Here is a 15,337-nt window from a genome sequence, read left to right as displayed (position 1 = left end):
CGATAGCACATCTCGGACACTGACGATCAAATATATGAAAGAGGCGCGTTCCTAGCACACAGTCTAAGCTTGTGTAGGTGAACTGAACGCGTACCATGCTTGTATGAGTGAGATATGACAGATTGACTGTTCGCGTTTTTGACAGGCGGTAACTGAGTGGTAACCGAGAGGGGGTGGGCAGCGCTTTCAGCGGGGAGCGGGAGAGGCCATACTGTACGATAGTACTCTTTATTATACTGTGGCGATAGTGGTCTGGTCAGGCGAAATGTTAATTTTATACCGTTGAACCAAAGTTGTATTTGTAGTATGTGTTCCAACTTAGATATTTACCAAGAGTTTCGGTTGTACAAGGTACAGACAGCTGCAGAGAAAAGTAGACAGAATACAAAATTGTACGCAAGGTATTGGTTTTCTCTGCAGCTGATACCTAAAGCACACCTCGGACACTGGCGATTAAATATATGAAAGAGGCGCGTTCCTAGCACACAGTCTAAGCTCGTGTAGGTGAACGCGTACTATGCTTGTATGAGTGACATATGACAGGTCGACTGTTCGCGTTTTTGACAGACGGTAACTGTGAGGTAACCGAGAGGGGGTGGGTGGCACTTTCAGCGGGGAGCGGGAGTGGCCATACTGTATGATAATACTCTTTATTATACTGTGCCTAAAGTAGTAATTACCTGGTCTACATATCCTTTAGCAGACACGACAGCCTGGTATTCTCCTGCCGGTAGTGAGGCCCGGTAGTGCGCGGCGTTGCGACTGGCCCTGTAGGGGCGCGTGAAATCGTTCACCGCTATAGTGGCGTCGCGAATCGGACCGCCTGTGTCACTCTTTATGTAGCCTTGGATGCCTGTAAAAAGTATTGAAAAGTCATTAAAAAGTGGAAAAATTACTATCCTTGTAAGACACACGCCATTTTTAGGGTTCCGTAGTCAACTAGGAACCCTTATAGTTTCGCCATGTCTGTCTGTCCGTCCGTCCGTCCGTCCGTCCGTCCGTCCGTCCGCGGATAATCTCAGTAACCGTAAGCACTAGAAAGCTGAAATTTGGTACCAATATGTATATCAATCACGCCAACAAAGTGCAAAAATCAAAAATGGAAAAAAATGTTTTATTAGGGTACCCCCCCTACATGTAAAGTGGGGGCTGATTTTTTTTTTCATTCCAACCCCAATGTGTGATATATTGTTGGATAGGTATTTAAAAATGAATAAGGGTTTACTAAGATCGTTTTTTGATAATATTAATATTTTCGGAAATAATCGCTCCTAAAGGAAAAAAAAGTGCGTCCCCCCCCTCTAACTTTTGAACCATATGTTTAAAAAATATGAAAAAAATCACAAAAGTAGAACTTTAAAGACTTTCTAGGAAAATTGTTTTGAACTTGATAGGTTCAGTAGTTTTTGAGAAAAATACGGAAAACTACGGAACCCTACACTGAGCGTGGCCCGACACGCTCTTGGCCGGTTTTTTTAAATTTCTGATTATAACTTTTTTTGGAACTAAAGTTTTTACGGTGGGAATGTAAATTGCATGTAAAAATTCGCAAGTTAAATAAGGGTCAATTGCACTACCGAAAATGGAGGGTTAATGGAGGGGGTGGGGGGTGGGTAGGGGGTAGTGCAAGTGGCCCTAAGGGGTTAGCACTGATTGGCCAACTAACGTTATTTAATCACGGATTAGCAAAGAAACCCTTGTAGTCTAGAGCCAATTTGGCCACAAGTCGTCTCCTTCACGATTTTCGTCGACATCTCTTCTAAATACCTAAAACAGGTATAGATATGTTCCTCGTTCTCTCCAGATTACGAATTGACCTGTTTTAGTTTAAGGAGGGGGGGACGGGTCGAGAAAAAGGGGGGGAAAGATGGCGACCGACCACCATAGATATTTATTCACATCTCGAGTCCTATGGCACCAATCTGTTCATGCAATGTGTCATTTGAAAGCTTATTAAACCTACTTTAATTGTTTTTAAATAACTATGCTCATAAAAGTAACCGTTTAGGAAATATTTGAAAATATGTGTTTTTTTATCGCGCATGAATTGCACAACTACTAGTAAAAAATGCGTCTAACTCAATAAACAATAACTTTACCGCAATTGATGTTATTATAAAATTTTCGCGTCTATTCATGTTCTTTCTAAAAATATAAGTTTCATTGGTATATGATAATATATAACCATGTAATTAAGAATTTTGTTTGGCAGGGGTTATCCTCCAGGTCGCATAAACGGGCGCTGACCGTAGTAAAGTATTCAATATTTTTGAGGTCTTATTTTACGGATCCGTATGTGAGAGGTATCGTTTGAAAGATAATTAAACCTACTATAATTGTTTACACATAACTATAGTATTAAAGGTAGCTGTTTACATAATATTTGAAAATATGTGTTTTTTATCGAGCATGAATCGCACAAGTACTGGTAAAAAATGCTTCTAAGTCAATAAACAATAACGTTACCGCAATTGATGTTATTATAAAATTTACGCGACTATTCATGAGCTTTCTAAAAATATAAGTTTTATTGGTAAGTGATAATATAACCATTAAATTACGAATTTTTTTCGTAGTGGTCACTCCGCCGGTCGCATAAAAATGAGCGCTGACCGTAGTAAAGTATTCAATATTTTTAAGTTCTTATTTTACGGATCCATATGTAAGAGGTATCATTTGAAAGCAAATTAAACCTACTATAATTATTTTTGAATAAGTATAGTTATAAAGGTAGCTGTTTACAAAATATTTGAAAACATGAGTTTTTTTTTCGAGCACGAGTTGCACATATACAGATAAAAAATGCTTCTAACTTAATAAACCATAACTTTACCGCAATTAATGTTATTATAAAATTCACGCGAAATTTCATGCGCTTTCTAAAAATATAAGTTTTATGGTGTATGATAATATATGACCAAGTAATTACGAATTTGGTGTAGCAGGGGTCACTGCGCCTTGTCACGGTATTGGGTGCTGACTGACCGTCGCCAAATTTTCTACGTTACTCAGATCCTATTTTACTGATAAATTTGTGAGAGGTATCATTTGAAAGCATATTATGCGTACTATCTTTATTTCTAATATTTCAAGTCGAAACTGTAGAAGTTTACAAAATATTTGATTAGTAATATGTGTATTTTACTGTGCATGAATAGCATTGGTATTGATAAGACACGCTTCTAGCTCAATAAATTATAGTTTTCCGCAATTGAAATAATAACAAAATAAACGGAAAATGTATGACTTACACAAAAAATAAGTTTGGTTTGTATTGCATAAACAATTAATTTGAATTTGTTCAGCTCACCTACTGCGCACCATCATATAAATGGATGTCCACCGTCGTTGCCTTTTTTCATGATTTTTCAGATTTTATTTCACTAATCGTATATTCATAATAAATATAATCTATCACGTATCGAATTTATTTATATACTTAATTGATCAGTTAAATAAAATCTGTAAAATGATGAAAAAATTAAGGCAACGGCGGTGGACGTCCGTTTATATGACGATTGACCGTTCGCAGTGGGTATGGTGGACAAATTAACATTAATTGTTTAAGCAAAACTAACAAAACTCATTTTTTGTAAAGGCCATACATTTTGCGGTTCATTTCGTTATTATATCAATTGAGGAAAAATATAATTTATTGAGCTAGAAGCATGTTTCACTCGTATCAGTGCAAATGCTATTCATATACAGTAAAAATACACATATTGTCAAATATTTTGTAAACTTCTACAATTACGACTAAAATTATTAAAAAGTAACGATAGTACGCATAATTTGCTTTCAAATGATACCTCTCACAAATTGATCGCTAAAATAGGATCTGAGAAATACATAAAATTAGGCGACGGTTAGCACCTATTTACGTCACGGGGGTGCAGTGACACCTGCTAAACCAAATTCGTAATTACTTGGTTGTATAATATCATACATCAATAAAACTTATATTTTTAGAAAGCATATGAAATGTCCTGTAAATCTTATCATAACATTATTTGCGGTAAAGTTATTGTTTATTGGTCATGCACCAAGATACAATCTTAAAAATTATGAAAACGGCAACGAAAATGGTCATCCATGTATATGACGGTGCGCAGTGAGTATGATGGATAAATTAACATTAATTTTTTATGCAATACTGACAAAACTTAATATTTGAAAAGGTCATACATTTCGTCGTTTATTTTGTTATTATATCAATTGCGGAAAAAATATAATTCATTGAGCTAGAAGCATGTTTTACTCACATCGGTTCCAATGCATATTTTCAAATATTTTGTTAGCTACTACAGTTACAACTATAATTATTGAGAACTAATGATAGTACGCATAATATGCTTTCAAAAGATTCCTGTTAAATAAAATAGGATCTGAAAAATATAGAAAATTTGGCGACGGTCAGCAATTCCATACGTGACCGGGCGCTGTGGCCCCTACTTAACCATATTTGTAATTACTTGGTTATATAATATAATACACCAATATAACTTATGTTATTAGAAAGCGCACGAAATTCCGCGTAAATCTTATACTAACATCAATTCCGGAAAAGTTGTTGTTTATTGATTAAGAAGCATTTTATACCAGTAGGTACTTGTGCGACTCATGGTCTATAAAACACATATTTTCAAATATTTTCTAAACAGCTACCTTTATGATTATAGTTGTTTATAAAAAAATATAGTAGGTTTAATTAGCTTTGAAACGATACCTCTCGCATATGGATCCGTAAAATAGGACCTCAAAAATATTGAATATTTTACTACGGTCAGCGCCCATTTCTGCGACCGGGCAGAGTGACTCCTGCTAAACCAAATTCGTAATTACATGGTTATATATTATCATATACCAATGAAACTTATATTTTTAGAAAGAGCATGAATAGACGCGAAAATCTTATAATAACATCAATTGCGGTAAAGTTATTGTTTATTGAGTTAGGCGCATTTTTTACTACTAGTTGTGCAATTCATGCGTGATAAAAAAACACATATTTTCAAATATTTCGTAAACGGTTACTTTTATGAGTATAGTTATTTAAAAACAATTAAAGTAGGTTTAATAAGCTTTCAAACGACACCTTGCACGAACAGATTGGTGCCATTGGACTCGAGATGTGAATAAATATCTATGATGGTCGGCCGCCATCTTTCTCCCCCCTTTTTCTCAACCCGTCCCCCCCTCCTTAAACTAAAACAGGTCAATTCGTAATCTGGAGATAACGAGGAACACATCCATACCTGTTTTAGGTATTTAGAAGAGATGTCGACGACTTTTTGTAAAAGAGGTCGTTTGGTCCCTGACTATTGTTTATATCATTTTGTTTCTGTTTCCATCGATTACTTTATTTTAGTTCAAAACTCGAATACAAATTTTATGATTTGTATTTTTACTCGAATTTAATTTTTAATTAAAGTTAATACTTAAGATGTTTGTGTTTCTTAGGGCCACTTGCACCACCCGCTTAACTCAAGGTTAGTGGGCTGTCTGTCAAATTCCATATAAAATGGTGGGTTAACCTAGGGTTAACCCTCCAATTTCGGTGGTGCAAGTGAACCTTAGGAACACATTTAAAAAAGAATTACTTTACTACATCTTACCTTGTATATTCTGTATATATTTTGAAATAAAGAACTTATAAAAACTTAACTTGTTACACTATTAATTAATGTCAAAATAGTACATTACGAATATTACGATGCGAGAGCGGAAAGAGCAAATTCGAAACGTGTTGCGAATTAAAAGAGACGTAAAGGAGTGTTTTAAATCGACACAAGTTACGAATCTCTCTTCGCACGTGTATCGTACGACATTTTACAGCACAAATGGAGCTTAAGTTTCAACATGACAAGTATAACGTACTAGGGCCATTTTTTCAAAGTTGTCCACCCCACTTTTTTGTAACATGGGTATTTTTTTACGCGATTCATGATCTGAATCGCGAGGTTCTTCGATCCTTTTTTTTTTTTTTATTCATTTATTATTAGGAAAAATTCTTCGATCCTGATGGGAGAAAAAAATGTCCCAGGATTTCCATAAATTTTCAAACCTTCCATTCCGTTACCGCCATACAAAATATTTCTTTATATTACATATCAGCACTTACAGATAGACCTTACGTGTTACGTGCTAATAACTTACATAATTTTATTAAACAAACAAATTATCTTACATACATATCTCGAAAAATCACAAAAATATTACACAAAACTATAAATAATACTAATATATGTCACATTAAAAATGTATGAAAAAATGGTAACGGAATGGGAAAAAACTTTGGGACACTTTTTTTCTCCTATCAGGATAGAAAGAGCTCGCGATTCTAAGTGAAATTCAATAAAAATTCTAAATCCAACTTTGAAAAAAAAAACGACTTGCTACTTCGAGCACAGGTGTGAAAAAGCACCAAAATTTACTGTAAAGGATATGTTATTTACCAGTGTTAGCCAACTCGACGAATTTCATGATACCGCGGAGGTTGCTCTTCCACACGTAGGCTATGTCACCCTCACTCGGCATCTTGCAGCAACTCACGCCCAGCGACACCACGGGCGTATTGTACCTTCAAAATAATATAAACATTTATATCACAATCATTTAAAAGCGTCACCGTTGTATCAACATCGAATTACCTGGCAACCAATTGTTCGTAATAACCGTCTCTGATTGGTCGATAACGCGATAGATAAAAAAAATTGTGTTTCAGATGAAGACAAATAGGCCAGGTATAGCAAATTAGTATAGAACTTTATTGAAATTCTATTTTTGATTTTTTTTCACTTAACTAAAATCATTTAAATATAAACAAAAACATTTCCCGAGGGTCTACAACACAATACTACTACTGGCCTTAGCATCTATTTCAGACGATTTATGGTGCAATGTCCGAGAGGCATCGCTTTTTGATGACCAAAGAGACCTATGCGAGAGCGACATATTTTGCCACATAGCTGACAAGGGAAGCTTGCAACCGATTGCGACGTTCCGCTATGGTGTCTTCTTTCCCTTTTGTCAGCAAGTGCCGCAAACCAGGTTTCATCGACGAACTTGCAACCATCTCCAACGCACTTTCGCCAATACAATACAATACTCTTTATTGCACACCTCACATAGTTTACAAGTAATGCACAACAAACAAAAACAAATTAAACAGAGGTAACAACCGGCGGTCTTATCGCTTAAGAGCGATCTCTTCCAGACAACCTGTGGGTACTGGAATATTATAAATGGGAAAGTGTGTGTGTCTGTTTGTTTGTCCGTCTTTCACGGCAAAACGGAGCGACGAATTGACGTAATTTTTGAAGTGAAGATATTGTCCCAGATTTGTAAGAACCTTTTTTTGACACATGACAGCGTCCACAAAACGTAAACTCGCGCAACCTAATGAAATTTTAAATAAAATCCTGTAATAATATTTAAAAAAATCAAGTACTTAAAAACAATATTTCGCTTACTTTAAACATAATCTAACACATGTTTTACGGATCTTCGTTAGTGAGTATTTTACGATATTAATTTATCACCCAGGATTTACTTATTATGTCATTTATCATTCATTTTCATTTTTAAACTAGTGCTGTGGCAGAGTCTGTCATTTCGATTCAAATGACATTTCACTAAGTTGATAGAAATCGTATATTTGTTTAAGCACCTCCTTGTACTGTACATAGGGCCTAATCGATTCAACCAATTCGAAATTAATCGTTAGATTTGGCAAACGATACGTCTTAGCCACATCGCAACATACTTCAAAACAAATGTGTTAAAAATGTGAACTTACAAATCTGGGACAATAGTAGAAGGGATGGAGAGTGACATAGGCTACTTTTTGTCTCTTTCTAACGCGAGCGAAGCCGCGGGCAAAAGCTAGTGATGCCATACATACCTCTCGCACAGTACATCGAGTAGGTTCCCATGGTTAGATGATGCACTGCGACACTCGTATTTGTCCATGGGTGTTCTGTTGTTCTGGTACTTCTGCGCGAACTGTTCGAACAGATGGCGTGACAGGTCGGGGTACGCAACGTCCTCCGTGCCTGAAATGAGTAGTGTAATATTGGTGCACCTGGATCAAAGAAGATCCAGGTGCCACCAATATTACACATTAGAATACTAATTTGAATCGATCGATCATTCAAATACTCATTTTGCATCCATTCAAGATGTCACGTATTCAAGTAGTGAGGTATTATAATGCTAGTAGGTACATCTAGCTACCACCAATATTACACATTATAATAGGTACTAATTCGAATCGATCGATCATTAAAAAATTTTTCGTTCACTTAAGAAGTCTCATATTCAAGAAGTGAGGTAGCAGAATACTTGTAGATTGTAGGTAAATGTAACTGCAATAAATATTACACGTTCGAATACTTTTCAAAGCAATCCAAGAAATCATCATTCAAATATTAATTTCGTCTCCATTCAAGAAGTCATGTATTCAATGGAACTAGCGAGATAGGAGAATGCTTGTACTAGGTACATCTAGTTGACTCGTTTTACCTACCTATTCAAATATGTGCTAATTTTACATCAATTAAGGAAGTCATGTATTTAAGAGGGGGATATTTAGAATATTAGTAGGTAATTAACACGTATAACTATAATCGAGTTTTTGTATACATTGAGGTATGTAATCTGAAATCTCTAAATAGAAATGTCTACCCGATATGAGTAATGATTTTGATTTCGTACTGATGAGTTAGGTACTGTTCTCTTAATAAGATATTATTTTATAGTTTTATGTACCTACTCTAGGTAATTAACATTGAGGTAAAAGTTGGATATAGTTAAATGAAATTACGTGTACTTTTATAATGTTTATTAACTTAAGAACTATGTTCATATTACACAATCACATTAAATTGTACCCTTATTCGATGGTGTACCCATGTGGCGTATCTGAGGACAAACCTTCGTCTATCTTGTCAATTACTCTACGCGTTAATTCGTAAACTTGGTCTAATAACGTATTTTTCACTACATATTGGGCACACAGCTCGGCATTACATTTACATATATGTTCAAAGTTCTCATTCAATTTGTTACTGTCGTAAATTTCTATTTTGATGACTTTTGTACCTCCATTCCGATGTGGTTTTTTGATAAACGAGTAAACGGGTGTTGCCTTCCTCTTGACCCCCAAGGACAGACGTCTCACCCCTGACTCCCGTTCACTCTGACTTTGAGTTTGGGATGATGCCAAAGGAACGAAGTTGAATAGGTGTTCTGATGTATCCTGTAATTAATAATTAAGTTATTAGTTTAATGTTAACTACGAGTATTAACTTTTAATTAAATGAAAACTTGAAATAAGTTACATTAATAATAAAATATTTTATTGCACACAAAAAAAAAACATAAGTTACAGAGAAATCCGATGAAATTAACGAAGTAGGTGACTACAGGTGGACTTAGCGCTAAGCAGACACATACATTAAAAATTGTATTTACTTAATTATTATTTTATATCAATTACGTATGAGTAATGTAACCATTATAATTTGAAATTATTTTATAATAATAATACAAACACTCACTCTAAAAAAAATACTTACCGACATATTTTCCGTAGAACTAATCGCGTTGAATATATAAGAGTAAATAATATTTTCACTTATTTTCGGGGGTTTATATCTGAAATTATTGTGTTATTAGAGTTCAAAATCAAACGTTTAAAAAAAATGACATCACATTGTATTGAGATACGATTGGATTTACGATGTTAGCAATAATGCACTAAAGCAAATAAAATATACTAGCTCCGATCACGACATTGTCTGTTTTTCTAAGATTAAAACCATAAAATGAATTTAATGAATAAAAAAAATATATGGTAAGTACCTTCACGTATTTGTTTTATATTATACACGGTGATCTGATTTTGCTGCGTTGTGGGATTTGCAATCGATGATTGTTTCCACCGACTAAGTGCTGAGTTGCGTTTTTCAATCACGTTGACAAATTTCATATAGGTATTGCGTTAGCTCCACGTGAATTTTCACTACTTAAGCTCCTCAGATCGATCCTCTTGATTCATTCCGCTACACAGGAAGCAAGGAAAACCCACTGTTCTCTCTACTGAAGCTACAAGGACATCATCATCATACAATGTAAGTGTGAATAAATGTATATTGTAATGTTGCTTATATAATTTTGACGACTTATCTGACCTACTGGTTAGTGACTAGCTACTAAGCCAGGGGCTTCTGGGTCGAATCTCAGTAAGGGTTTGTGTGATGAACACATATATTTGTTCCCGAGTCATGGTTGTTTTCTATGTGTTATTATGCGAGTACTCGCAACGCAAACTTACTGTAGGACTTAGTAAGAATATCCTATATTATTTATTTATTTATATTCGCAAAGTAACAAACTCGTAAAAATAATTAATCATTATTCAAATAAAACAACGTTAGAGTAATGGAGAATTATAATTATAAATGAATTATTTTAATAGCACATTATTTATTTTATTTCCAGGTCAAAACCCTCGTCCCACGCTGAAGATTTATATCTCTCATCCTCCACGGAGGAAGATTCGTCGGCACCGCCGCCGCCACCGCCGAAGGTTGACGTGATCGACAAAAGAAAAAATCCAAGCCGCCGACATCGACGAGCTCGAGCAAGAGGTAGGTGTATACATAAATATTAGATAGTTGTGTGTTCTCAAAACCATAAAATAGCCTTTACGTAGTATTCTAACGCAGATTATAAATTAATAATATTTTAATAGTAACTTATTTTTATTTCCAGGTCAAAACGTTCGTCCCATACCGATTCGTATCTCTCATCCTCCACTGAGGAAGATTTGCCAGCACCGCCACCGCTACCACCGAAGGCTGACGCGGTCGAAAAAAGAAAAAATCCAAGCCATCGACATCGTCAGCAAGCTCGAGCAAGAGGGTCAGAATAGCTCCTGTGAAGCCGCGGCACGGCACTGCAGCGGAACTATTCGGTGCCGATAGCGATGACGAGGGATTAGAAGCGAACCAACCTGCAGGGGAGGGTAAATTATTATCGTACATTTCACGACGACTTGCGAACGGTTTTGCTCGTCAGACAAATCCTGATAAAAAGGGCACCCACTTTGTTGAGGTCAAAGTGTATAAATGCGATGATATTGAAAAGGTGACACCAGTAAATCGATGGCGTCATGCTGTAGTAAATATTAAAAACCGAACCGATGATAATACTGAAGCTTGGAGACACTTGGCTAATTTTATTCACGCAACGCGAAAGGAATACCGAACATGTGCGCCGTCATTTGTTAGCAATTATTATTGATCAATTTAAGCCATCGTATATATCTCTTATTACCACACTTATTAGTGCATCTGTAATAAAATACGAGGATTATAAATAAATGACTAATAAATAACGAGCTGATATTTGTGGTATTCCTTTTACGTTCTGTGAATAATTTTAACTAAATGTTCAAACGTGTTAGAGTGAATTTATTTCTTTTTCGTACATAGAATTATTCCTTTTTGTAAAATATGGGACCAATTGCATAGATTGAACTATGCGTGGATCCAACTATCCTGAACACAACGTAAAAGTAATAGCACAGATGTGAGCCCTCATTTATTTGTTGACATCTATTAATAATGTTTTTTACCCATATTCATTTTGAATTACATTACCTATGTTATGAAATGGAATATAAGTATTATATAATACATACTTTAATTAATTATAAATGTATATCTATTGTAGTACTAATTTGGAATAAAATGATATCTATAAAGTGTGTTATTTTGTTTACAGTGGGATCACGTAACCGTCCGTTATCCAGAACTATTTTAATGAAATGTGACAAATGTCAAATTAAATTGCCTAAGAATGAATACAATGCCCATTTGAGAACTAATTTACATAAATCGAATTGCATATTGAAAACTGATTTGAATAATATTGAAATTATAGCAACAGCCTTTAAAAACAGAATAGTCACCTATCGTCTGAATGCAACACAAAATGAATACGTAACTCCTGAGACGTTTTTGTGTGATATCAAAAGTAACATTATGAAAGTTGTAGAAATGTCATTACGGGAACATAAAAGTATCAAAATAAACTATGAGCTTTTCGTTTACTTTACATTACCTCATTCAGGCAAACAACAGTTAAAGTCATTCAATACAAAATATGATGTTATTTATGAAAACACAAATATCAATGAACTGTTTGAAAATACGATTGAACATTTAAAAAATAAAGTTATAGAATTTGAGCACCGTGAATCAGGCTGGTCTTTTGTCGCAATAAGTCATTTAGAAGTTAACGTAAACAAGTATTGTCCGATGCGAGGAGGTACTTACATACCTTTACCCCCAAGTGTCAAAAATACTAAAAGCTGCATTAATATTCAAAACAACGATAATTGTTGCTTTTTATGGAGTATACTGGCTGGTCTATATCCTGCAAAGAATAATGTGTGTCGAACTAAATCATACCCGCACTATTCAGATGTTTTAAATATCGATGGAATGTCATTCCCATTATCAGTCAGCGATATACAGTTATTTGAAAAAAATAACCCTGATATAAGCATTTGTATATATGGATTGGATAATAAGTATGCAGTAACAGGTCCTCTATATAGATCCAAATCAAAGAAAAATAATCATTTTAATCTATTATATATTGAAGTCGTTGGTAAAGGACATTACTGTTTAATTAAAGACCTGGTACGATTAGTTAGAAGACAAGTAACTTTACATAGAGGCCACATGCATTTCTGTGACTCATGTTTGCAATTTTTAAAAGCGATAATAAATTTAAAACACACCATTGTTCCGAAATTGTAACAGTTTTACCTAATGAAAATACTGTCATTCAATTTAAGAACTTCGAACGTAAACAAAAAATCAATTTTATTATATACGCTGATTTTGAAAGTATGTTAATTAATTGTAATTCAGACAGTAGTAAAAATACGCAAAACCTAAAAAAGCATGTCCCGACATGTTTCGGTTATTACATATGCTGCTCGCACGATGCAAGTTTGAATAAATATGTTTCTTACAGAGGTGAAGATTGTGTAAAAGTGTTTGTTGAATGGTTAATAAACGATATTCATGAAATTCACAACATACTAATTAAAAATAATCCTATGAATCCATTAACATATAAAGAAAAGTGTAATTATGAGAATGCTACACACTGTCATATTTGTAAGCAGTTTTTATTTGGTGACAAAGTCCGTGATCACGATCACATTACATCAGAGTACAGAGGTGCAGCTCATTCACTTTGCAATTTGAAATACAGAATCTGTTCCTTTATACCAGTTGTCTTACATAATTTGACGGGGTATGATAGTCATTTATTTATAGAAGAACTTGCAAAGTACCCCGGGTCTATCAAAATAATGCCACAGTCCAAGGAAAAATATTCAAGCATAACAAAAACTATATATTCTACTAACAAATCGAGCGCCAAACCAATTGAAATAAAGTTTATCGATTCTTTTCAATTTCTTAGTTCCAGTTTATTTGAGTTAACCAAAAGTTTGAATAAAGAGGATTTTGTTAACTTGTCTAAAGAATTTACTGATACCCACCACTTTCAGTTATTAACACGTAAAGGTGTTTATCCCTATGATTACATTGATTCCTGGTTGAAATATGAAGACAATAAACTACCGACAAAAGAAATGTTTTATAATACTCTAAAATCTAAACACATCTCAGATATTGATTATAATCATGCCGAAACTGTGTGGTCAGCTTTTAATATAATGACTTTAGGGGAATATACTGATTTATACTTAAAATGTGACGTCTTGTTGTTAAGCGATGTGTTTGAACATTTTAGAAATACAAGTTTGAAGCATTATAATCTAGACCCAGCCTATTATGTATCTGCACCTAATTTAAGTTGGGATGCTATGCTTTTGTTTACAGACGTAAAATTACAGTTAATACACGACTTAGAAGTATATCAGATGATAGAAAGAGGGATACGTGGTGGATTAGCCCAGTGTTCTCTTCGGAATTCAAAAGCAAACAATAAATACACCCCTGATTTTGATACTTCTAGACCCACCTCATATTTGATGTATCTGGATTGTAACAATCTCTATGGTTATGCTATGAGACAAAAATTACCTGTATCAGACTTTGAGTTTTTAACTTTAGATCGGGTTAGAAATTTTGACATACTGACTATACCAGAAAACGGTGAACATGGATACATTTTAGAAGTTGACATGAGTTATCCTGATCATTTACACGATCTGCATGCCGATTTGCCTTTTGCACCTGAAAGGTTTGTTCCCCCAGGTGGGAAGTCAGAAAAGTTAATTGCAAATTTATATGACAAATACAACTATATCATTCATTTCGTACATTTGAAGGAATGTTTAAAGAACAGGTTAGTGTTACAGAAAATACATCGCATTCTACGTTTTAGACAGTCTAACTTCTTACAAAAATATATTGATCTAAATACTCGATTACGACAAGAAGCTTCTACTTCATTTGAAAAAGACTTTTTTAAACTATTAAATAATGCTATATTTGGAAAAACAATTGAAAATAAGCGAAAACATTTACATGTTCAATTAGCAATAAAATGGAAAGACAATGACAATAAAACAAACAAACACTTAGGTGCAGAAAAAATATTATTAAAACCTAATGTAAAGAATGTATCCATATTTAATGAAAACTTTGTGGCTGTTCAATTAAGTCCTGAAAAAATTTGTTTAGACCGCCCGATTTATATTGGATTTACAGTTTTAGAATTGGCAAAAACACATTTATATCAATTTCATTATAATTTCATTAAAAAAACGTACAAAGAAAACGTGAAACTCTGTTATACTGATACTGATAGCCTTCTTTATAACATTATTACTGATGACTTTTACAATGATCTAAATAAAAACATATCAAAATATGATACTAGTAATTATGACCACAATAACCCTTATGGTATACCTAAACTAAATGCTAAAGTACCTGGTTTATTTAAAGATGAATTTGGTGGTACGGTAATTACTGAATTTATTGGATTAAGAGCAAAACTGTACTGTTTAAAAAATGTAAAGAAGACAATAACGAAAGCAAAAGGTGTCACAAAACCTATAACGAATAAATTAAGAATTAAACATTTTGACAAAGTTTTGCAAACAAAAAAAGTGTATACCCATAATATGAATATGATTCGATCAATCAAACATGTTTTATATTCACAGCAAGTTGATAAAGTAGTTTTAAACTGCAACGATGATAAAAGGCAGATATTGCCTGACAATATACAAACACTAGCTTTTACCCGCGGCTTCGCCCGCGTAATAAAAGTATTC

At 34.1% G+C, this 15,337-nt stretch overlaps 3 protein-coding genes across 12 annotated transcripts in view; 1 reads left to right on the top strand and 2 right to left on the bottom strand.

Moving 5' to 3' along the window:
* The window catches only part of LOC125236529 (carboxypeptidase D-like), a 92,690-nt gene that overhangs the window by 9,629 nt on the left and 67,724 nt on the right, over positions 1–15,337 (bottom strand). For all 9 annotated transcript variants that reach the window (XM_048143357.1, XM_048143359.1, XM_048143360.1 and 6 more), the window contains 3 exons: positions 7,904–8,054; positions 6,456–6,580; positions 681–853 (listed from right to left, as the gene is read on the bottom strand). In XM_048143357.1, coding sequence (XP_047999314.1) covers positions 681–853; positions 6,456–6,580; positions 7,904–8,054 — 449 coding nt within the window. The remainder of the gene's footprint in view (positions 1–680; positions 854–6,455; positions 6,581–7,903; positions 8,055–15,337) is intronic.
* LOC125236532 lies at positions 8,828–10,005 on the bottom strand. 2 transcript variants are annotated; one of them, XR_007178215.1, is made up of 3 exons: positions 9,865–10,005; positions 9,579–9,657; positions 8,828–9,259 (listed from the first exon to the last, which is right to left on the bottom strand). XR_007178215.1 is itself a non-coding variant. In XM_048143369.1 (2 exons), the coding sequence occupies exons 1-2, from the start codon at positions 9,582–9,584 to the stop codon at positions 8,894–8,896; spliced, it is 372 nt and encodes a 123-aa protein (XP_047999326.1). In that variant the 5' UTR covers positions 9,585–9,781; the 3' UTR covers positions 8,828–8,893. The 2 variants fall into 2 exon arrangements, 1 of the variants encoding a protein (XP_047999326.1); XM_048143369.1 differs by lacking the exon at positions 9,865–10,005 and having other exon boundaries at positions 9,579–9,781.
* Positions 10,000–10,988, top strand: LOC125236533. Its single transcript, XM_048143370.1, has 3 exons — positions 10,000–10,133; positions 10,504–10,652; positions 10,777–10,988. Coding segments are annotated over exons 1-3 (363 nt in total). The 5' UTR covers positions 10,000–10,131.

The sequence above is a fragment of the Leguminivora glycinivorella genome, chromosome 19 (genome assembly GCF_023078275.1).
Source record: "Leguminivora glycinivorella isolate SPB_JAAS2020 chromosome 19, LegGlyc_1.1, whole genome shotgun sequence".
In the NCBI taxonomy this organism is placed as follows: Eukaryota; Metazoa; Arthropoda; class Insecta; order Lepidoptera; family Tortricidae; genus Leguminivora; species Leguminivora glycinivorella.
Note: the sequence above shows the minus strand (reverse complement) of the source record. Positions and strands in the feature narration are given on the sequence as shown.

Bases quoted from the DNA above. Each gene is read 5' to 3' on its own strand.
- LOC125236533 (XM_048143370.1), top strand. The intron at 10,653-10,776 runs GTAGGTGTATAC...TTTTATTTCCAG, and splicing joins TCGACGAGCTCGAGCAAGAG to GTCAAAACGTTCGTCCCATA.